At 36.1% G+C, this 24,713-nt stretch overlaps 2 protein-coding genes and 1 long non-coding RNA gene across 4 annotated transcripts in view; 2 read left to right on the forward strand and 1 right to left on the reverse strand.

Moving 5' to 3' along the window:
* On the forward strand, nt 1-15,004 carry LOC126973380 (uncharacterized). Of its 2 annotated transcripts, XM_050820624.1 has the most exons (12): nt 1-89; nt 261-944; nt 2,127-2,316; nt 2,608-2,782; nt 3,431-4,285; nt 5,109-5,208; nt 7,242-7,388; nt 8,603-9,062; nt 11,256-11,385; nt 12,420-12,522; nt 13,512-13,676; nt 14,804-15,004. In XM_050820624.1, the coding sequence occupies exons 2-12, from the start codon at nt 273-275 to the stop codon at nt 14,897-14,899; spliced, it is 3,093 nt and encodes a 1,030-aa protein (XP_050676581.1). In that variant the 5' UTR covers nt 1-89; nt 261-272; the 3' UTR covers nt 14,900-15,004. The 2 variants fall into 2 exon arrangements, with proteins under 2 accessions (XP_050676581.1, XP_050676582.1); XM_050820625.1 differs by lacking the exons at nt 2,608-2,782; nt 3,431-4,285; nt 5,109-5,208; ... (4 more) ...; nt 13,512-13,676; nt 14,804-15,004 and having other exon boundaries at nt 261-930; nt 2,127-2,299.
* The window catches only part of LOC126973391 (UDP-glucosyltransferase 2-like), a 23,299-nt gene continuing 13,578 nt past the window's right edge, over nt 14,993-24,713 (reverse strand). Inside the window, exons 9-10 of the mRNA XM_050820639.1 lie at nt 15,810-15,913; nt 14,993-15,563 (exon numbers count right to left, since the gene is read on the reverse strand). Of these exons, the coding sequence (XP_050676596.1) occupies nt 15,397-15,563; nt 15,810-15,913 (271 nt within the window). The 3' untranslated portion in view covers nt 14,993-15,396. The remainder of the gene's footprint in view (nt 15,564-15,809; nt 15,914-24,713) is intronic.
* The window catches only part of LOC126973425 (uncharacterized), a 6,338-nt gene continuing 1,719 nt past the window's right edge, over nt 20,095-24,713 (forward strand). The window contains exons 1-6 of the long non-coding RNA XR_007731345.1: nt 20,095-20,342; nt 21,352-21,584; nt 21,664-21,720; nt 22,749-22,808; nt 24,022-24,069; nt 24,156-24,230. This is a non-coding gene — a long non-coding RNA (uncharacterized LOC126973425). The remainder of the gene's footprint in view (nt 20,343-21,351; nt 21,585-21,663; nt 21,721-22,748; nt 22,809-24,021; nt 24,070-24,155; nt 24,231-24,713) is intronic.

The following is a 24,713-nucleotide window of genomic DNA, read 5'->3' on the forward strand; positions in this document are numbered from 1 at the left end:
TTTATTTTATAAGTTATTAGTGCAATTGTTATTCACAGGTGAAAATAATTAGTAAGAAACATGGTATTATTAGGTACTTATGTTAAAAGGTAGGTATTAACAAATGTCTAAATATTTTGGACACTTTAATTTTTATGTCTGCTTTCACAATTATTTTATTCTAATAATTAACTACTACCTACGTACTAAAACATCAAGGTTCCTAGAAATTAATACTATAATCCAATACTTTTACTAAACTTTTATTTTATTATTTACAGAAATATAACAAAATGAACTCCGCACGCAATACAATTAATGACCCAAAAGTAAAAGAATCGAAAGACGAGGTGAAAAAAGATGAAAAACTCAAAAGAAGTGTATATACAGTTTCCACGCCACGAACTATTGTCCAAAAATCCGCAGCAGATATATATTCTAGGCAGAACAGCTTCGTAAAAGCTCCGAAGAAAGCTCAGGGTACTTCAAGGACTAAAGAATCTCCCATGAAAGATGTTCTTAAGTCATCTCCTAAAGTCAAAGATTCTTCGAAAGCAATAGTTTCAGCTCGGACATCTTCGAAAAGTCTGAAAAGTACGTCGAGGACATCCTTACCCTTTTCGAATGTAACTCCGAGTTCTGTTAAACTGACATCCAGTTCTGTTAAACTGACATCCAAGATAAGGGAAAGAGATGCACAGGCTAAGGTTGCAGCTCGAAGTTCTCCCCCAAAACCACGCAATGTCCAGAAATTCGTAGAGAAACCGAATGAAGAAACAATAAATGTAGAGAAATCAGAAAAGGTTATCAGACAGCGAACTAAAACGAGGACTTTAGAAGATGATGAAGTTAAAGTTTTGACACCTGATGTCGTTGATAACAATGCTGAAATGTTAAACTTAACCAAGAAACTGAGCGCTCAGCCTAAAGCCTTTTATGTAGATCTAGATGGTAAGGACGGCGAGGTAAGCTTTATTTATATTACAGGGGCAAACAGGCAAGTGGTTCACTTGATGGAAAGTGATATCAGCCACCCATTGACATCTTCAAAACAAGAGTTCGAGTTGATTACTGATGCACACGATGGCTTTACCTAAACCTTAATTTTTTCGATTTATCGGGTTTCCACGATTCTACGAACGACACGTTTTCGTGTTGTTCCTTAGAAACGTCTCTGAGCGTATTCTACTGCATTCATTACTAGGATTTTTCCGTAATATTATAATTTGACTAGTCATCCGCGGATTTCCAGAGTAAGTAGTAACACGCGACAAAATTATTCTTTACCATCTGAATGTGTGGGGTTCCTCTACCGAATGTTTACAAGGGATTTTCTCTCACGAACAACTGAACTGCGGAATGAATGAACGGACGATACGAGATGGAACAGAAATGAAATAGAAAAGAAGCGAACTACTTAAAACGCAGTCAATTCTTGTGGTATTGGTACAAGGGAGCACCTATTAGGACAGTGACCAGTTATACTTAAATGATCAGGAGGTACGCTCGTTGAGATTGTTTCACAGAAACTGTCACTGTTTGGTGCGGTGGTCCAATCTAGCGGCACGTATCATATCATATAGCTTCTGAACACCAGTTTGCTAAATGCGGTAGAAGACACTAAATTATCGAGCCGTTGACCTATAGACTTCCACAGACAATCCTTGATAACTTGAGCAATTCTGTTATGCACACGGAAAATTGCTTGAACTGATACTGGGGTGCACCAGACCACTGGAACTGGAAGTAATATATAACGTCTGGCAAGACCTGTGCCTTTAAGCACTAATACACGAGCTGATATTTTAAAGTTTTACTTCGCTTTGTGGATGGAACTAGGGGAGTTTCTTCAAAGCTGATTTAGATTAGCCTTTTAAATGAATTTTCTATCGCCCGTGATTTTTTTTGCACACACGGGATCAATGGGGACATTTTAGGATTTCATTACAGCGGTGACCCAACGTTCCTGTAAATTTTCAGTTGTGAATTTATGCAAGGGTCAATGTTTATTTTGACCGGGCTATTCGTCTGTGACCTGTCCTTCTTCATTTCGATTTTTAGATGACATATTCTTCCCATCTCCTCCAATTCCGTTGCTCGTAATATTGCTTTTTCTCTAACCCAGCACTTCTTTAAATCTCTTACAGTTATCCAAAGAAAGGAGGAGCGACGAGGAATTTAGTTATGAAGATGATTTCGAAAGTTATGAGTCAGATTTTGAATCGTACCATAGCGATGATGGATCGGATGATGTAAGTCTTGTTGCTGATGGGGTATCCAATGGTGATAAGATGTTTGACGACAATGCTAAGGAAAGAGAGAAGATGCTTGACTCAGGTGAGTGATCAATTGTCATTTTTTAAAAGACCAGTACGTCTGTGTGGAGCGCTAGGGTTGATACATACAAAAAGAATGACGACACGGACGGCGCGGAACAACTTATTTAACTCGGACAGCGGCCTTGGCGGAGTACGGCGTGGCACTCAATGGTTTTGTCGTCCCCAATATTGCTTAGTGACCTTGTTAATCGTATGTATGTGTGCAGGCGTCGATTTGGGCGCTCTAGTATGGAGTAAAAGAACTGTTATATTACTGAATTGTGTTATCGGGCTATTTCTGTTATTCAAGGCAACTTCGATCTTCGGGACCCTCGGTCAAGCAAAGCTCCAGAAATGGAGTTTATAGAAGAGAATTCTGAAGAACAGGACAAGAAGATATCCCTTACAGACGAGGGGTTCCAAGATATGTCAAGCTCAAGTGTGGGGTCTAGTTTGAAGACTGTGCACGTTGATATCTTGGAGAGGTAAGGTTTTCATGCGTTCATATGATTTTTTATGAAAAAGGGGACAAACGAGCGTACGGTTCACCTGGTGTTAAGTGATCACCGCCGCCTAAATTGTCTTGCAACACCAGAGGAATCACTGGAACTTAGCCAGCCTTTAAGTAAGGTGTTTGCGCTTTGAAGTTACCCATGTTGTATCGTTCTGGAAAAACCTCACGAGGAAGCCCATTCTACAGCTTGGTTGTACATTGAAGAAAGTAGTGTAGAGGAACGGCACACATCCAGATAGCGGGTATGGTATTCTTATTTGTGGCGTGTTGTGCGAAGGTCGAATTCGGCAGCAGGAATCAGATTTGTTTTATTATATATACAAGCCGTTCCCGCCCGCTTCGCTGGGCGAATTTTAAAAGGAAATAAATTAATGAAGTAACGCTGGAATTCAAAAAATAAGTAGCCATAACCCATTTAGGATAAATTTTGGATCGAATTGAGTTTCATGTTGATACGATCAGTGGTTTAGGCGTGATTGAGCCTCAAACAGAGACCATTTTCATTATATACACCTATATAGAAAGATAAAAGATACATATTGTGTTATCTTACACTATGTTACGGAGACTAATTGAGTGCGAATGTGACTTACGTTTGACCGATTATTTTGTATTTCAGGCCTTTATTTATTGACTTTACAAAATCAAAGGAAAAAAGAAGAAAACGTCGATTCATTGAAGACTTTAAACGGAGAGCGAATGATATTTTAAACATGGTAACATTGCATACGATATCACACACCCTCTTTGAAATGAAACCAATTCCGTACGACGTGTACATGGCAACATTTGGTCGAGCGAATTATCTGCAAGTGGCTGTGCAGACATTTGACGACGGTGTTGCCACAGAAGTGCAAACAGAAGAAATAGAGTATGTGAATAAATGGACTCAAAGTCCTGTGGAATTTTCAGATAAAATCCTAGATAATAATACTACAGAACTCAATAATGAACTTTATATAAAATACAAAAGTAACCCTCTTAGAATATACTTAGAACAACGTAACGGCTCGGGTGATGACAAAATGTTGCCATACGATGACTATGTGTCGAAGTTAAAAAGTAATACATACAACGCGAAGAGGTTGGGGAGATTTTTTCGGAAATCCGAAAGACGAATTAGTGGTATTTTAAATGCAAACACTGGCAATACTGTCGCGGGAATGACTCCGTCGAAGTTTTCTTTCAGCAAAGGATGTGTTACGATTTCAACAAAAGAACTACAAAATGATAATCTTGGGTTTTTACGCAAGTCGGCCATTATTGGCGCTGTATTGCCAGATACTAAAGATAATTTGGTGCTGACTATACACAAAGGTAACGATAATAGTCGAAGAAAATGTATAATTTGTGTTTGGGATCTCAGTATTGCCAGTACAGATCCTGTTAAGTATCTATTAGCGGCTAATCATGTTGCTATTGGCCGCTTTCGAGGCGGAATCGATGGAGTATTTGTCGCTGCTTTGGAAGATGGGTAATATATATTTATATTTTTTTATAAGAGGGGGAAACGGGCAAGAGTCTCACGTGAAGGGACGTGGTGAGGCAACTACCCATTGTTTTTCCAATATTATAGAAAAAAAATATTCCATTATACAAATTAACCAAACCTTATGAACGATGCGAGACTGAAACCCGTGCCTCTCGGGTTTCGTCCGAGCCTTCTTACCAACTGAGCCAACCGTTCAAGTAACACATGGATTTTAAATCTTGGGATGTCTTGTTCAACTCTCAGGTTGTGGTTCCATCTACAGGATCTACTAGGATAGGCAATGTAATTACTGGCACCTATACTAAGTGTGGGAGTGAAAGTGGCTACTAGCAATATTTGAAAACAAAATTTTATGAACGATGCGACTCGAACCCGCGACCTCTCGCGTTCCGTGCGAGTGCGCTCCCAACTGAGCCAACCGTTCGAGTGACGTATCATTGATAAAATCTTGTATGCTTTGTTCAAATGTCAGATTGTGGCTTCATCTACAGGATCTACAGTTGATCACCTGCTCAACCCCAATAATTGCATATTAGGAAATTTACTTGAGATGTCGTTCTTTCAAATCTAAACAATTTGTTATTTTGAGTGATATCCTTCAGTTCTGGGACTAATATATATTGCGAATATATAGGTATTTCTATGTCAGAAGAATATAGGTTCCGAATTAGTAATCACCAACATACAATACTGCATCTTATGTTATTAGTATTATTCCGACTGGTTTAGTAGTTTTCTCAGTATAACCGAAGGAAAAAACGGCTCTTCACTTATTAATAAAGATAACTCCTTAAATACGTTTCAGAACAATTCACTTATGGGACCTTGCAGAGAATGGAATGGACTTTGGTTGGAATGATAAATGGGATCCCAGTGAGATTGGAACTTCATCTGACAGCGATGAGGTATGTATGTTTTTTCACCACTGCCTAAGCTGGGTTTTCGGAGATCCAGTACTTTGCGTTTTTCGTAGAGATATCGCTTACTTGTGAATCTTCTATTGCATGTATCGCGTTGTTCCGAACAGCAACTAAACTGGATTTCTATATTCTACCAAATGCAATACCTACTTAAAAAGCATCGACACAATCAGAAAGTATGTGTCGTTCTACAGAAGATAATAATGCATGGTTCTATTATAATAGGGGTTAAAGTATAAAATTGCCGTTTTATTGTAATTGGTATTTCGAGTTGACATAGAACCTTCATGGTTTGAGATTTTTCAGTGAAACTTTTTTCACATGTTACCTACGTAGTTCTTCTTTTAAAAATGTGCAAAATTTCAGTTGTTTTTTTTTATTCAGCTTAGACAAGAAAGATGGATAGTTCGAAAATTCGAGTGATTTTTGAATACGAGTTCCGAAGCGGAACTAACGCGGCAGAAACAGCAAACAATATTATTTTACGTAGGCTAAGTTGTTATTTTATTTAAAAGATGTGCTGGGAGTTTCTTATCAGTTCTTACCCCCATGTTAAAGTCCCTAAACTGATGTAGCTTCATGACGCTTACAAAGTGTTGGTGCAATATTCAATATTATTGTCAATCTCTATAGCGAATAAATATATTTCTGTTCTATTCTTCCACAGTGCCATTTTCATGAAAATTTCGGAGCTTGCTTCCGCGGTGTTTTCAGGACAATACGCCATGGGTACCATGGGTTTAAATAGAGTGCGTACACCTACGTAAAACGGTGGCATGGCTCTTGTCATTCTTCTGGTGTTACAAGAGAGTATGCGCCGCGGTGATACCATACCATCAGGTGACCCGTACGTAAGCACGTTTGTCCCCTCTTCTGTAAAATAGAGAAATGGTGGATTCATTTTTATGTAATGGGGTACGATTTTATATTCATGACATCAGCCGAAAAACGTCCACTGCTGGATAAAGGCCTCCCTCAAAGATCTCCGCGATGATCGGTCCGTCGGTCCATATAGTGGACGGCCTACCAACACTCCGTCTTCCGGAACGTGGTTGCCATTCGAGGACTTTACTGCAGCAAAAGCCATCTGTTCGTCAACCTATGTGCCCTGCCCATTTCCACTTCAGTTTCGCAATTATTTGGAATATATCGATGGTTTTGGTTTTCCTACGTATCTCCTCTTTTGTGATTCGATCTCGCAGGGAAACTCCGAGCAAAGCCGTTTCCATTGCTCTCTGAATGACCATGAGATTTCTCATCAGGCACATAGCTAGCGACCTCGTTGGCATAGCGTAAGTTATTAGTGGTAACACACACTGCTTGAAAAATCTTCATCTTCAGATACTATTGTATTTGGGACGATAAGATTTTACAATTTTATATTATTTACCCGAAACAACCGCCCAATAATAAGTGCTTTAAATTTGGTCGGACGTGATAGACTTTTTTTTATTGTGAAAATAAGGGACAAGACGCGCAAGACGTTCAGCTGATGGTAATTGATGCGCCCTGCAATGCAATGCAATACCGCTCAGGATTCTTGAAAAACCCAAAAATTTTTGAGAACACTATTATGGATGAAAAACCCTTTCCTATACGGCAAGGATCCCAATAAATAAATATTTTCTAAACAATTTGTTATTTTAAAGTTATATCCCTCACTTCCGGGATTCATTATTCAATTCAATGTAACCAAAATTTTAGAACGACGCGGGACAACAGTTCGAGTGACGCATCGATTCTAAATCTTGATATGTCTTTGTTCAACTCTCAGGTTGTGGCCTGCTCAACCCCAATAATTGCATATTAGGAAATTGACTTTGTTATTACATTACATTACATTACATTACATTACATTACATTACATTACATTAAATTAAATTACATTACATTACATTACATTACATTACAATAATGGAAGCCGAGAGGCGCGGGTTTAAGCCCCGTATCGTTCATTAGGTTAGGTAACCAATAGGTTACATATTTATTTCTATAAATTGTTTCTACTTTAATTTCAGCTATATACACCGTGCAAAATCCAATTGTGCGCATTTACCAGTAGCGCATCTGAAATGGGCGTGAGTCATCCACTGGATAATGTGGTGGGTTTGGAATACCAGGCATCCGGGAACGCTCTGGAGAATGGTGATAGAATTATTGGGCAGGTAAATATACTTTGTCTTGTTGGCATTGAAACCCATATTCTGAGTAAATGATTCTAACAAAAATGGACCATCATTATCATTATTTCAGCCGGAAGACGTCCAATGGTGGACAAAGGCTTCCCCCAAAAGATCGCAATGACGATCGGTCCTGAGCTGCCCTCATCCAACGTATTCCATTCCGGCGATCTTGATCAGATCGTCGGTCCATCTTGTGGGGGCCGACGAGACTAGATAAGAATGTAAACAAACGGACGGACATGCGGCGATTATTATGTCTGTCCCTGTCACTCGTACGCAGTAATGGCGTCAGTTGATCAACAATAGCTGTCGTTGCGTGTTTCGTGTATCACGCAATGAAAGCAGTCAGTACCGCAGCTGTCAACCACTGTCATTCCTGTTTTGTGCGTTGAAGTGATACGTATTTTTTCGTTTCCGTATTTAGGGGAACCTGTTGTATCTAGGACAGTTTTTAGATATCAATTTTTTATTTTTATTTGAAGAACTTTACTCAAATGATTTTTGCATATTTTGAAAGGTCAATTATTTGAGTATTCACCACCAAAATGTCAAAAATGTATATTTCATACCTACTTAGAAGTGTTTTAATAATTAAAACGAAAAAAGGGATTTATGGCCAATGTACAACATACCCAAAGACCTAGGAATACCTAATTTATGGAAAATAAAACTATTCTTAACTAAAACCGTATTATTCGTTTAAATAATATATTTAACGAAATATAACTCTCAAATTCTGGACAAAATCAAAATGATATTCATAGTTTTCGTTACTGCTAGTTTTCTTGTTGATTTTTGCTGTTATTGTGAGTTCTTGATTTTAATCGTTTTGGAATCACAGCCTGGCAGCTCCAGACACCCTTTGGAAAACATGAATTATTTTCAATATTCAATGATACCTGAATAATTTTGAAACTTGGTTAACATTCTTTATCTCGTCTAGTAGGCCTTTCTATAAACCATAGAAAGTCACAAAGGTGAGAGTTATTTAAGGTTAATAAGGTGTATTAAAAAAAAAATTGAAGTTCGGATAAGCCGAGCCTAGTTAGCTTCGTTTTATTTTACTAGTCAACAGTGCGTAATAGCTGTAATAGTCGGAAAACAACCTGAATTTCAGTATAGAGATCTATGGGCAGATTAAATTGTTACTATAGTGTAAAGGAGATGAATCTCTAAACTTAATTTTAAATTTACAGGCTTGCGTGCTACGTAAAAGAGGAATTTTAGCATTCTACTCGATTATAAAAGAGAAGAGAAGCAAAACTCACGATCTCGGTAAAGCGTTTTGGGCGAAAATGAGAATGGACATATTACAAACGATCCGATTATCTGAATACCTACCGCCAGTTTGTGACTATAATTCAACACATTTCAGCTTAAGCTCGGCAAGACGAAGAAATTTGATAAGGAAACAAGAGATTTCGCGCCGAAAGTCGGCCATTTTGTCGAAAACTGACAGACCGTGCAGTGCCGCCATTTTGAGAAAAGATTTAATTAACGATTTGGCTAATTGGGGCAGTGCTGTAGTGTGCAATTGCTTACGAGTGATAAACTTTAATAATTCCGATTGTTATTTGATCGCTAAGAGTTGTGGTGAGCTGTTGTTGTGTAAGAGAACTTTTGGAGTTGTAAAAGTTGAAACATTTGACGTGACAAGTAAGTGCGTTTTCAGTGTCTGTATTTAGTAAATTTTTCTCTATTTTCAATGTGTGTAAAACTTGGGTGTAAAACAAACACATCCTAAAAGTGGGGGGTTGCAATTGGACCAAGATTATAGATCCACTGAAAATTTCGAAAAAAAAATGTCCGGATTATTATTACTATTTTAAGAAAAATGCATGCTGGCTAAAAAAATATTCAAAACTTTTAGAATTTTATTTTTCTACAACTACAGAACTGTCTTGCTGAACTGCCAATAGCTATGATTTAGTTATAGGGAGCTCTACTTAACACTTACTTATTCAAAGGTTGTCTGGTTATACTCTGTGCAATATAATGATATATTTTAATTAGATATAAATAGAATAATTATTTTTAGTGGAAGAGGAAAAACGAGCGTACGAGTTACGAGGTACGAGCACCTGGTGTTAACTAATCACCGCCGCCCACATTCTCTTGTAACACCAGAGGAATCACATGAGCGCTGCAGGCCTTTTAGAAAAGTGTTCGCGTTTTTTTAAGGTACCCATGTCGTAACGTCCTGGAAACACCGTACAAGGAAGCTCATTCCCCAGCTTGTTTGTACGTGGAAGAAAGTTCTTTGAAAACCGAACTGTACACCGATATCTTAATATGTGGCGTGTCGTGCGAAGGGGAAATTCGGCGGCAGGAATCAGGTCCAACAATTCTTCGGAATACTCCCCGTGATAAATGCGATAGAAGACATACAATGGAGCGACTTCTCTAAGGAACGACAAGTGATCTAGCCGTTCACGAACCTCTGCGTTTCATGCGGTCAAATGGGTAGCTGATACTGGGGTGCGCCAGACCAGAGATGACAGCAAAACTCCATATGAGGCCGGACCTGCGCTTTGTAGAGCTCTAGAATGTGGGCCGGCTTGCCGTGATCTACTTATGACGCCCAGCTTCTTCGAAGCCAATTGGCTTTGTCTTTTAGATGACCGCGAATTTGACAATCGCTCAAGATTTTGAGACTCAGAATTCCGATGCTATAGGCGAGGCTTTAAGGGAGGTGTTGTCGAAGGGCGGTGATACGACAAATATGTTTTTTTTTTAGTTTTTAACACTGAAAGTTATTGTCACCTTAATTTACAATGCAAAGTGCCGATTCGGTAAATATAGATACACCTCTTTGTGGTTGGTAAACCTGTCAACTGCAGATGCACAATTGATTTAGTCACTGCACTCGAAACTAGCAAATAAATGTAAATATCGGTAGGATGGAATACCAAACTTTTTTTTTGCCCGCATTAGGGCCCAGTATTATACCAATGGGAGGATGTGTAATGTGTAAACATTACTGTGTTTCGGTCTGAAGGGCGCCGTAGCTAGTGAAATTACTGGGAAAATGAGACTTAATGCTATGTCTCGAGGTGACGAGCGCATTTGTAGTGCAGCTCACAATTTTTGTTTTTTTTTTTATGGAGTAGGAGGACAAACAAGCGTACGGGTCACTTGTTGTTAAGTGATCACCGCCGCCCACAATCTCTTGCAACACCAGAGGAATCACAGGAGAATTGCCGGCCTTTAAGGAAGGTCTACGCGCTTATTTTGATGGTACCCATGTCGTATCGTCCCGGAAACACCGCACAAGGAAGTCCATTCCACAGCTTTGTAGTACGTGGAAGAAAGCTCCTTGAAAACCGCACTGTGGAAGACCGCCTCACATCCAGATGGTGGGGATGATATCCTAACTCGTGGCGTGTCGTGCGTTTGTAGAATTCGGTGGCAGGAATCAGGTTAAACAGCGGGCTTCTCAAGAATCCGGAGTGGCACTGCATTGTAATGGGCACGGCGTATTAATCACAGCAGCTGAACGTCTTGTTCGTCTCGTCCCGTATTTTCATTAAAAAAGAATATGGTATACGAAATAAGGTGTAGGATAAAATATATTTCTAAAACGGATATGATTTAAGAAAATGTCTTAGATATTACGTCTGGGTAGACTGTAACAGCTGTGCAAATGTCGGAAAAATTTGATGTTGACTGTCAACATATATTTTGTGCATTGTACGCACACTAACACAAGATGCCATACAAATCGACACGATTGTAAATGTGAGACGTAGCACACTAAAGTAATAAACTTGGCCTATTTTCATCGATAGTCTAGCAGCAAGAGGCTCTCTAGACGTTTAGATTTTCTAAAGAAAAGATTTTCTTCTTCAGGAGACTCATCGGCGGTAACGTGTTTAGAGGTTTCGGCGACGCTACCTTTGTTCCTTGCGGCCACTGACTCTGGAGCCATACATCTCTGTTCCCTGCAAGATAGAAGGGTTCTTCTAACGCTGGATTGCGGGTAAAGTACTGTTAATGTTAAACTTTTATATCATATTGGCCTCAAATTTTCCGTCAATCTCTCGCATGTTGCTTAACACCCGGCCCGCGGCTGTTAAGCAGGTGTAGGTGTGATGTTGAATCATTAATTTCAACTACTGCTTTCAAGACAGTTTGGTCGAGAGGTCTAAGGCGCCAGATTTAAGCTCTGAGTCGCGAGAGGGAGCGGGCGTTCAAACCCCGACACCAGACATTTTTTTTTCATTACATTTTTATTTTGAATTAAATTAATAGATATATTTTTTTTATGGAATAGGAGGACAAACGAGCGTACGGGTCACCTGTTGTTAAGTGATCACCGCCGCCCACAATCTCTTGCAACACCAGAGGAATCACAGGAGCGTTGCCTGCCTTTAAGGAAGGTGTACGCGCTTTTTTTGATGTCGTATCGTCCCGGAAACACCGCAAAAGGAAGCTCATTCCACAGCTTTGTAGTACGTGGAAGAAAGCTCCTTGAAAACCGCACTGTGGAGGACTGAGATATAAAACATAATGTAGTTGAATTTTTTTCTCTCGATTATTATTTCAAAAAAGTTTATTTATTCATTTTTTTTTAATTTCATTCATAATCATATCATTTCATTACTTACATACGGTAGATAAGGTGTTAATTAATACGTATATATTTCCTTAAATGATCTCTACTAGAGCATTGAGAGATAGTTGAATTTACATAAAAGATACAGCCAAGGTTAAGGCTTTCTTTAACACTAAAGATACTTTTAAAATCTATTTAGGAATTATTTTGCAAATTGTTAGGCACACTGAGAAGTTAACTCAAAGCACAAAAGCTTAGTAATAACATACACACTTTTAATTTTTATTGAATTCTGAATCCTAGTTTATTTGAGTATTTTATCTATTTACATTGAGTAGTTAATTATAATATTCTTAAGTAAACATTGAATAATTACATAATAATAATAAATTTTATTTATTCTCATAAATAGTACCCCATAATTCTGTCTAGCATGTAATCCTGTTATAATTTGACAGGAACGTGTCACCGTCAACGTCAGAGAGATGTCAAAGTGACAGCAGGGGTCGGTTCGCCGGTGTGGTAATCGCTACAAATCGTGGTATACAAAATGATGTTAAAGTGAGTATCTATTGCTCTTGTTTGTAAGGATTTATTTGGAATTGATAAAAACAACTATTTGGAACACAATCCGTCTGTCTCCATTGAGTAACATATCTCCGCACTAATACATTATTGATTTAGTGTTCGGTAATGCTCCATTACACAGCGAAGCCCCGGGCCTTTCTTTGCCTTGCTCGCCGTTGATAACTATTTGGTTTCGAAAACGGAAAGTAAAAAATAATGTTTATTGTACGTACGCAAGAAATTATTCTTCTTCGGTGTGACAAACCAATTCCTTATAATTTTTATTCCACGTGCTGTTTTACGTCTGTGGAAGAAATAATATTGTAATAAAGAAGGTATTAAATACAACCATTGTAAATATTATTATACCGCATAATTTAATTAAATAGGTAACATGTAATTAAATATCATTAAATTATTTTTATACAATTTAGGAGAGAAATTATTCTTATTTTTTAAACTTGTATACAAATTAAAACTTTGAACCTACCTATTGAAATTTAAATTTCTTTTTATGAAAATAAAGGACGAGACGTGCTCGTCTGACGGACGTTCAGCTGATAGTAATTGATACGCCCATTACAATGCAGTGCCGCTCAGGATTCCTGAAAATCTCAAAAATTCTGAGTGGCACTACAAATGCGCTCGTCACCTTGAGTCATAAGATGTTAAGTCTCATTTGCCCAGTAATTTTTCTAGCTACGGCGCACTTCAGAAACACAGTAATGCTTACACACTACTGCTTCACGTCAGAAATAGGCACCGTTGTGCTACCCATAATCTAGCCGGCATCATGTGCAAAAGGAGCCTCCCACTGGTAATTCTCGTTCATTCGTTGTGGTTCAGTAGATATATGAGTTACAAGAGGCTTGGTGGCTGAAGTATGATACAAAATGTCTAATTTACCAGCTAACGTCAGGGTTTTTTCCCTAACGCGCCAAAAGAAGTATAACTTCTAAAATTTTAACCATTTTTTTTATCAGTGTTCGATAACGTCGCTATCGTGGTCACGGTCAGACCCGTTCTCAGTGGTCGCGGTCAGTTCTGCGGGCAATGTGACCGTGTGGAGACTGACACACAGCGATATACACCCGTACAGCGTTTATGAGAAGGCTGCGGTGCATTGCGCCGCAACGGATGGCAAATTAGTGAGTAGAATGAAAATTAGCCTAATCATAATTTCAGTCGGAAGACGTCCACTGGTGGACAAAGGCTTCCCCCAAAGACCTTCACGATGATCCTGCGTTACTCTCATCCTATTCCTCATTGAAAATTAGCTTATTTGAGACAAATTATGCTCCAAAAAGGAACTTCGAGTCAGATATATCTGCTAACTCACAATAAACTTGGGTATAGACAAGCAAATCGCAAGCAAGATGGAAGAACAACTTTAACGAAGGTAGAACAAGATATAAAAGGAAAGCTAATCTGTAACCGATTTTGATTGAGAAGTCGTGAACAGTCAGCCACGCTTGGCATTTGCTCCTTAGGCAGGGTTGCACCAACAAACTTTAGCAATAACGAACATGTTAAAGTACCGTTCAAGCAAAAAATATATTGCACCATTTGACACATTTTAGATGACGCCATAACTTTAACTGTTAACGGAAACATCCAATCTTCGCCTGTTAAAGCTATTGTACATGTTAAATAGGGACTTGTCAATAGTATTGACTTGATATTTCACTTTTTAACTTTACGTTAAGGAGGATGGTGCAACACATTCTGCAGATTTTTTTTTTCTTTTTTATGAAAATAAGGGACGAGACGAGCAGGACGTTGAGCTGATGGTTATTAATACGCCCTACCCATTACAATGCAGTGCCGCTCAGGATTCTAGAAGAACCCAAAAATTCTGAGCGGCACTACGATTGCGCTCGTCACCTTGAGACATAGGATTTTAAGTCTCATTTGCCCAGTAATATCACTAGCTACGGCGCCCTTCAGACCGAAACATAGTAATGTTTACACATTACTACTTCACGGCAGAAATAGGCGCCGTTGTGGTACCCATAATCTAGCCGGCTTCCTGTGCAAAGGAGCCTCCCACTGGTAAATTAATAAGTCTATGTTTAAGTCAGCGTTACTGTTAAAGTTAAATTTGATTTTAACCTTAACCTGATGCAACCCAGCCTTAGTATTTTGAATATTGATCCACTAGGTGAAGCACACATTGACAAATCAAAATTGGTAACGTTTTATCGGGCTGTCAGGTCGTGTATTTGCTAGTATGTATTAAGTCAGTGTTAATAATATCTTTTTAATTGTATTTCAGGCAATACTCACGTTGGATAATGAAGTACAAATACACAAACTTGACAATGAGCAAACCAACCATGATATATTTGAAAAGTATATATCTCTACTGTAACCTAATGTGACAACAGACCCAAAATAGTTTGAGGAAACCCAGAATAGATTAAGTGACATCATAAGTTTAGTTTTCTGAGATAATAAAGAAAAATACATTACACAATGTTAACTTTATTAGTTACCTGAAGCATAATTAAATTATTTATAAACCAAAGACAATATAGTTATAGACGCACGGACAAGTAAAAAATGAAGGACTCCGCGCCGTCATATTAATAAGTGAAGCACCGTTATGGTAGTGTGTGTGCGGTTACTGGGGAAACTAGTTACACAATTTTAACACAAATACTTATATAGTATCGTTTTTACACTTTTTCCCAAAGCACGACGGCATTTTTAAAATATTTTATTGAGACGCAAACTGATCTGTCACAGATGATGACAATTCTCATAATGGCCGCCGATCGGCCTGTAGTGGACTGTTATATAAGGTGACATGGAGTCCTTAGTTTTTTACTAGTCCGTGTATAGACGTATTGATTATCAAAGTTATGACTACTGGTTCTTCTTTATATTTTCATTCTTACTGCCAAATGAACGAATGATCCTTTGTGCTGTATACTTCAGCAGATATACAACAGCAAGTATCAACACTAGCTGATCCAACATCATGAACTCATACCACGTGTACAGCAGTGCTTTAGAACGGAGATGATGTGCTCCTGAAAGATAATATATTTTATTTATTTTAGTTATTACACACAATAGACAGATAAATATAAGATAGGCTGCAAGTACTACATTTTTTTAAATTGATACCTAGCTAGATCGATTTCTCACTCCTGAAACTACCTGTATACTAAATTTCATTAAAATCGTTGGAGCCGTTTCCGAGATTCAGATTATATATAAGTATATTCATATACAAGAATTGCTCGTTGAAAGATATAAATAAGAGTAATACAAACCTTTCGTCTCAATGGCCAGTTCTACATAATGTGTGATGAGTGCAGATGTATGAACCGGTCTCTTGTTGAAGATTGCTGATACCGTCTTCGCTGTCTTGTAGTAACTGAAGGAAGAATACATGAGAATGTGTGACTTATAATTTTTAATAGGGGGATTGAAGCCAACTGCAACGCAGGAAAATTGGTTTCGAAGAAACTAGGGGTCATCAATCATCGAGAAAATGTTTCATACACAAAAAGAATAGGGAAGACCTAGGCCCCAGGGTGTCGTAAGAGGCGACTTAGGGCATTTACCAGTGGGAGGCTTCTTACGGCCGTTCCCAATATACTATCTACAGATAGAGATAAATTACTACCTTCTACTGTCAGTAATTAGCTGTCAATAATCTGAAGCTGTCCCAATATACCCGATAAGTCATTCTAATCGTCTTATATTGGGACGCGTGCGATAAGGTGAGTTACCGTCGATAAGTTTATTGGGACTGATAAGTCAACGATGGTTACGATTTTAATCTCAAGTAAGATTTAGACTGAATATTGGGAAGGGCCGTTAGACAGGATGCCAGTTAGATTATGGGTACCACAACTCTCGTTTTGCTGTCGTGAAGCAGTAATGTGTAAGCATTATGTTTCATTTTGAGTTGAAGGAATGAAATCGGATGACGGAAGCCGGATCTATTACGTAAACTACCATACAAATACTTCTACGACTACTTCGGACCGTGTTTTCACGGGTACGGATCGAGATACGGATCGAACGTAGTGCGAAAGCGCTCTTACAAGCCGGGAGTCGAGACACGTCATGACATGAGTGCCCACTTTAATTACTCATATGGTCGAGAAGCGACCATTCTTGATTCTCCCTCTCCGCGATCCCCACCCCGCCATCGTCCTGTTACTAGCGATAGCAACTTTGCACACTGAACATCCGCACGTTATTATTCATTATTATACTGTTAAGCTCGTTTTCTTACATTTCATTCTAGCATCTGAACATAATCTATATATATAAGAGATTTCCTCGTATATAGTCTCTCATCACGATATCTTGGGAACCATTGGGCGTAGAAACTTGAAATTAGGTAGGAATATTCCTTTCGCCGAGTCAGCTAAGAACGGATTTTACGAAATTACATCCGCAAGATTTTTTTTTTAAATATGAACAGAACAACGTCTGTCGGGGCAGCTAGTTAATAATAATTACCAAATATTTTTAAGTTGTACGGAATATAATAAAATAAAATATAAAAAAGTCACTATTGCAGGTAACTAAATAAATATTAATTTTAAGGGACATAAGCAATCGGGATATTTTTTTTAATTTGTTTGTTGAATTCGTTATAAAACATTATTTAGTGTAGGTACTATACCTTGGAATTTACGGCTCTACGTTCTGTAATCCAACAATAAAACTCAAAAAGTATGGTAAACTGAAAGTTTTAAACAAAAATTGTAGATTATAAACTAATCTATTAAAATGGATGGATGTTTTTTTATTAATCTAATATTTTAACAGTGCAAACAAGTTCATTAAATGGTTCATAAAATTTAAGTTTTACAAAAAAGTATACAGGAAATAAATAATAATAAACGATGAGAAATTTTATTTTCTACAATAATTGTTCCCATAACTTTTGGCCTAATGTGAATAGTTTTCGAGATATCGTCCAAGAACTTATTTCAAGAGCTCCACCTGGATCTGGCTGATTTTGTGATTTTATGCTCAGTAAGTGACCCTTAGCTTTAAAAAAAATGGATCCTAAATTTGGTGTGAGGTTAAATTCCATTTTTAATGGCCTACTTGATGCAGCATTAATAAGTTTTTTGTCGACTATACTTCCTAAAAATGTCAAGGTCCTGAGTTAAGTTTAGTCGGAAATTTAATTCGAGATCAAAAATGTAAGCCATGGTGCTGCCACCTAAAAATAATAACCTGCTCCATGGTGTGTGTTGAAATATACTAAAATATCATTTTAAAATTATAAATCTAGTCTAAATACATAAAAATGAATATTGCACAACGTTTTCTCTTTATAATATAGCATAATATACATCAAAAATTAAAATGTGATTTTTGGGCAACTTTGCACTTTTTTTGACACTGGCAATAAGATAGAAGCTCTAAACATTTGGCTCGTCTACTGAAGAACTACGTTAATAATATTACACAAAATCTTGGTCGTAGTGACTGATAAGACTGGTTCATTCAAATTGTTTTGTTCATTCGGTTTCTGACGTTTGTCGTGATTGAATGTGCTCTTCATGAGTTCCCGTTGTAATTGTTGAGTTTTTGTTTGTTGTTAAGTTTTCTTTATTTTGTTTATTTCGTGGTTGTCATAACAAAACAAATCATGGATGCTGAGCCAATTTAGTCAACCAACCAGGACATACTGTCACCATCGACAAAGAGACAACGCACTCCTATTTCTGAGTCTGAAAAGGTTATTATTATGAATGCCTTTAATAATGTCTACAAAACTTGGCATAAGTTCCAATATTGGTCTTTAGGTGATTATGCAAAGAAGACCGCAAAGGTTATGGGTATTTCTGCGGTGACAGTGAGCAAAAGTATTAATTGATAAAAAAACCGCTGAAGAAATTATGCTATCTCGTCAAACCGGCCGTAAAAAGAACATTCCAGACAATAATGATGAGTTTACTTTTTCAGCAATAAGATGAAATGTGCATGCTTCCTAATATAGAAGTACCACCTACAGTAAAAAGATTAGTATGTTAACAGTATGAGTTGTATATAGAACTTAATCTGCAACGATATTTATGACACTCTCATGTTGGCTATTCTTGCACTCTAAGTTGTTTGATATGGGTGATTAAAATATTAATAAGTATTTAAGATTGTTCAAGCTGTAAACTCCAATTCTGATCTGCCTGATTTTCAAGTGCATAGAGAATCGTCCTAAAACATATAAATTATAAATATGCTACTCGTAAGCGCCGCAGCAGTTTAATAGATCGAGCAAGATATAATATTATGGAGAAAACGATACTTTCTAACTATAACGCAATATATTGTAGAAAAGTAAGGTTTATATATTACTAGGATGAAACATGGGTCAGTGAAGAGGGGTATTTATAAGACATACCTATACTATTTATGTAGCGGTATATTGTGTATCTTGTATTAGCAAAAATGTGGAAAGTGAAAATTTTGCTTTGTTACAATATGGAGATTTTATGATTACCTACAGTTAACCATAGTAAACACCTTTACAGGTCACGCAACATCGAAAATGTGGTTTGATACTCAAATTAAAAATCCTAAACAAGCCTTCTTAGAGGGCCTTACCACAGCTTTACAAGTTTCAACAAGAAAAAGAAGGCGTCTTATAATATCTCAAATAGGCAGCGAGGACGGTTTTGTAGATGGAGCATTATTCAAATTCAAATATTTTTATTCAAAATAGGATTTAAAATCACTTATTGAACGTCAAAATCTACCACCCATTCAAAAGAGACTGCCTCAACCCTGAGAAGAATGGGCGCAAGAAACTCAGCGGGCTTTTTTTTAATATAAAATATGGATTACAATGTAATATCGTACAATTAACATATATAATTAAAGAGCCTGAGGGTGTTCGCTTTATTCCCAGTCCGTGGTGTCATTAAGAAAATCGTTTATGCTGTAATAACCTTTCCCACACAAACGTTTTTTAACAATTCTTTTAAATTTCGTAACACATTATTTTGTACATTTTCTGGGATCATATTGTAGAAGCATATACATCGCGCAACAAAAGACTTACTAACTCGACCCAACCGAGTAGTAGGCATAACAAGTTTATGTTTGTTCCTCGTGTTAACATTATGAATGTCACAGTTTCTAGAAAATTCCTCTGTGTCCATGTGCTTATGAACATACAAAACATTATCAAAAATGTATTGAGAAGCAACAGTCAAAATGTTTATTTCTTTAAATTTTTCTCTTAATGATTCTTTAGGACCTAGGTTATAAATCGCGCGAATAGCCCTCTTCTGCAGCACAAAGATAGTATTAATATCGGCCACACTGCCCCATAACAATATACCATAGGATATATTATTGTTCGAATCCAAAAAACACATGAACTGAATACTAACTCCTTATAAAAAGTTGATTAAGGGCATACTGGCAAAGCTAAAAATAATTTTGTTATATATTTATGTTTTATCTCATAAGAATCAAAATAAGTTTGTAATTAAACTACCTAGAAAAGTGTTGATAATCTCTGAATTGTCATCTTGACAGTGACAAAGTGGAAATGTCTTACATTTCCTTGTGTATATTTTTGATCTCGAATTACATTCGACTAAAGACGACGAATTGACGGAATTATCCATATTTCGTTTTGTTTTAATTGTTTCGTGTAATCACTAGAGTTAGCATAATTATTTGTAGAGTGGATGCATAAGACATTTCTATTTTCTAAGGTATACAATGTTTTATAAAACTTGTGAAATATGTGGAGTAAAATCTGGCCGTTCTGATGGGAGTAAGAGAATTTTCATGGCTAAATTCCCTGTGGATGAAGAAAGGTAAGCAGTAAAGAACAAATAATAAGCTATTAAAGAATGCTTAAAGTGATTATAAGTGATAGAGTATTGATTTTAATTACAATGGGGCCCTCATATTGAAGGATTGGCGAACAGACTTAGTTCTGCAGCATACGCGGTTAAAAAGATTAGACAATTAACTGACATAGATACGGCACGACTAGTATACTTTAGTTATTTCCATAGTATTATGTCTTATGGTATATTGCTATGGGGCAACACTGCCGATATTAATACAATATTTGTGCTGCAGAAGAGGGCTATTCACGCTATTTATAACCTAGGTCCTAGAGAATCATTGAGAGCAAAATTCAAAGAAATTAAGATCTTGACTGTTGCTTTTCAATATATTCTTGATAATGTAATGTATGTTCATAGGCACATAAGTGAATTAGCCAGAAACTGTCATAACCATAATGTTAACACCAGGAACAGACATAAACTGATGATGCCTACTACTCGGCTAAGTCGAGTTAGTAAGTCTTTTGTGGGGCGATGTATATGCTTTTACAACAAGATCCCAGAAAATGTTAAAAAAAAATTAAAGTTAAATTTTTAAAAAACGTTTGTGTGGTAAAGGTTACTATAACATAAATGACTTTCTTAATGATACCACAGACTGGGAATATCAGGCTATTAAATAATAAGTTTTATTGTACAATGTTACTTTGTAAATGTTACTTTAATTGTAAAACATATTTTTGATGAAAAAAAAAAAGCCCGCTGAGTTTTTTGCGCCCATTCTTCTCAGGCCTGAGGCATTCATTTTGGAATGGGTGGTAGTTTTTTTTAGTTTTTTTGACTTTCAATAAGTGATTTCACATCCTATTTTGAATAAAAATATTTGAATTTGATTTAATTAATCTTATTTAACCTATCGGTATTATTTGACTATATTTTATCAACATTGTCCATTTTTATAATTTTAAGTGTTAGTAGCTTAATTTTAATTGGCTTTTAGAAATATACATAAACTTTTCATGTTTGCCAGATGTAAACAATGGGTTAAATTTACGGGCAAAGAAGACCTGGTGTATGTGCCAATTGAAAAACTACACCAATTAAAGCAAGTTTGTGGCAGACATTTCTTAACAACTGATTTTAACAGGAAAAAGACACAGTTGAGAAGAAGTGCTGTCCCTTCAGTAGAATTAACTCGGACACCATTAGCAGATGAACTTTTTATTGATTTCCCTCTACACATTTTTAGGAGTGAACTAATGGGTAAGATATAATTTTTTTCATATTTCATAGAATTTGGCTGCTTAGTTTTTTAAACTTATGTTCAATTAATATTTTACAGTTTTGGCATCTGCTGGAATGGAGCATAACTACTGTGGTCTCTTTTATAGTCCACAAAGTTAGTATATTTTATTGGTATATTTCTTAATGTATTTGTATTTCTTTCTTTCTAATACTTATATTATAATAGCTTTTACCTGCATGACTTTGTCCGCATTGAATAGTTAGTTTGGGCATTTTTTTTTATCTTTTATGATACTTTTAAAATACATACATACACATACAAACTGCTCTTTTTCTTTCGCTACTCTTTGTCATTGGACAGTCTCTTTAATAGTATTTCCCTGTGAACTTAATCTCCTATTTCATCGCCATGTAGGCCAAAGTTTTAAAAGTGCTCGAACAAATGTTGATAAATTATTTATTATTTCTTCAAGTGCCTAATTGCAAAGTTTCATGGTTTTATCTTCGATAATGATGAAATTCCATACAAACTACCATCCCCAATTTCAACCCCTTCATTTATTTTGTTGCAATAAAAGGTAGCCTATGTCTTTTTTAAGCTCTACTCTATCTCTGTACTAAATTTTATCAAAATTGGTTCTGTGGTTTAGGTGTGAAAGTGTAACAAACAAACTTACTTTCACATTTATAATATCTTGTAAGACAAAGTTTAAAAACTAATAAATTATTGATTATTGACATATATATATTATAGTATTTTCTTTCATTAACGCGAGTGTTACACATTTAAATAAAACACTTTTAAAGGATTAAAACGCGTGTAATTGTATCGGTTTTACATTAGATGTTTGCGTAAAAGTTACATTTTTATTTTAGTTAACCGGATGTTTCTAGACCTTTCCAGATCTCGTTTTCAGGGGGACTAGGCTACATTATACTTTTGAAAAAATTAGGGTTCCTTACTAAACGTCCCCCTGAAAACGAGATCTGGAAAGGTCTTGAAATGTCGGGTTAACTAAAATAAATATGTAACTTTTACGCAAACATCTAATGTGAAACCGTTACAATTACACGCGTTTTATTCCTTTATTTTATTGTGTTTTATTTAATATATATTATGTATATAATGTGTAAATGTATATAATAATATCATTTGTTTATACTTTCGACCTTTCATTTCAGTTGCAAATGTATCACCAATCAACAAAAGCTCAACAATACAGAGAAGGAGTTCTACTTCGGGTAAAGTTACAATCTTAATATATATAAATTATGTGACACGTTGTTTGTCTGTGATGGACTCCTAAACCAATGAACTGATTTTAATGGGTATTCCTTCATGCAGTGCAGTTTGGTCCAACTTGAGAGATAGGATAGTTTTTATTTCGATTTGGGACCTATAATTATTTTTATTTTAAATATTTGTTTTGTATGGACATATTTACTATGAGTGTTGTTTAACACACGGTTTGATAGTTCCGCTGTAAAACAATTTCATTATAACAACAGGGAGCATTTTATACAAAATAATTCTTGATATTTTAAAATATTATTGGCAAATTCCTATTAAACAGTATTTTTTTTTACTATCTACAGAACATTGTCTGTCGGGTCAGCTAGTATTATATATTTTTTAAATTCATATCTTTATTTGGTATTACATATATTACTAGCTGACCCAGCAATCAGTGTATTGCCATATAAAGTAATAAAACAATTCAATATTAAATAGATGATGACCAATTCTCAGACCTACCAAATATATCATACATAAAAATTATCATACTACAATATATTTTTAATATTATATTTTATTGCTATCTTGCAACCCTATTGCGGATCTGTGGATGGAACAGAATAATATAAAAATCGTGATACAAAAATAGGTGTTGATAGTAGATGGGTGAAAATTTGAAGTTGTTTGTATTTTTTAAGGCTGACTCATAATAAAAGAAATAAAAAAAATATCAAAATAATATTTAGGGGTGGTATCATTTACATTTCGGGGTATGAAAAATAGATGTCGGCCGATTCTCAGACCTACCCGCAAATTTAATACAAATTGGTTTAGCCATTTTGGAGTTTGGTAACAAAACGCGATACGAGAATTTTATATATAAAACTAGCTGATCCAGCAAACGTTATATTGCCGATATTAAAATCGCGATACAAAAGTAACTGTTGATCGTAGATGGGTGAAAATTTGAAGTTGTATGTATTTTTTAATGCTGACTCATAATCGAAAAAAAAATTAAAAAAAATGTCAAAAAAATAAATTTAGGACCACCCTCAACAATTAGGGGAGTGAAAAATAGATGTTGTCGGATTCTCAGACCTACCCAATATGCACTCAAAATTTCATGAGAATCGGTCTAGCCGTTTCGTAGGAGTTTAACTACAAACACCGCGACATGAGAATTTTATGTAATAAGATTGTAAATACTTTTTATTACAGATTTAGGCGCAAATGGAAACATAATTAAAAAAATTAGACTTAGCCCATGTAAGTTTTTATTTCATGATAATCTTTACTGTGAATTTACTAGTTAGTCAGTCAGTTAGTCAATGGACATGTTTTCTGCATTATAGTAACTTCAACGCCAACTGCCGAATTATTGCCAGTGATTGACAGTTCTCTGAAGAAGGAAAGATGTATTGTCACAGGTAAATAAAAAAAAAGTCACATTAAAATCTTAAATGATTATTATAGGTATCAAGGGTGAATTTGTTAATTGTCAGATAATAATAATAATAATATTGACACACTTTTTACACAAATTATCTTGCCCCCTTTATAATTAAGCATATATAGCCTCTGTTATGGGTTACAAGACAATGATATATTTAATACAATATACTTACTTAAACATACATAAATTCATATAAACATACATAAATACATTTAAACATCCATGACTCGGAAACAAACATCCATATTCATCATATAAATGCTTGCACCTACCGGGATTCGAACCCGGGACCTCTAGCTTAGTAGGTAGGATCGCTAACCACTCGGCTATACAGGTCGTCTCTCGTCAGATAACTCTTTCATTTTTATATGGGTCACCATGTACTGCTATCTTACTTATGTGTCACTGAAATAAGGTTAGGATAGATCTCTTTGGGAAGTCCAATTATTCAACCACT

Source organism: Leptidea sinapis, chromosome 29 (genome assembly GCF_905404315.1).
Source record: "Leptidea sinapis chromosome 29, ilLepSina1.1, whole genome shotgun sequence".
Classification (NCBI taxonomy): domain Eukaryota; kingdom Metazoa; phylum Arthropoda; class Insecta; order Lepidoptera; family Pieridae; genus Leptidea; species Leptidea sinapis.

What these genes read in the sequence shown, in the direction of transcription:
- LOC126973380 (XM_050820624.1), top strand. Translation starts at nt 273, where the DNA reads ATGAACTCCGCACGCAATACAATTAATGACCCAAAAGTAAAAGAATCG. An exon ending in TGAAACATTTGACGTGACAA is followed by an intron (nt 9,063 to 11,255) that starts GTAAGTGCGTTT and finishes TTTCTTCTTCAG; the next exon opens with GAGACTCATCGGCGGTAACG. An exon ending in CTTCTAACGCTGGATTGCGG is followed by an intron (nt 11,386 to 12,419) that starts GTAAAGTACTGT and finishes ATAATTTGACAG; the next exon opens with GAACGTGTCACCGTCAACGT.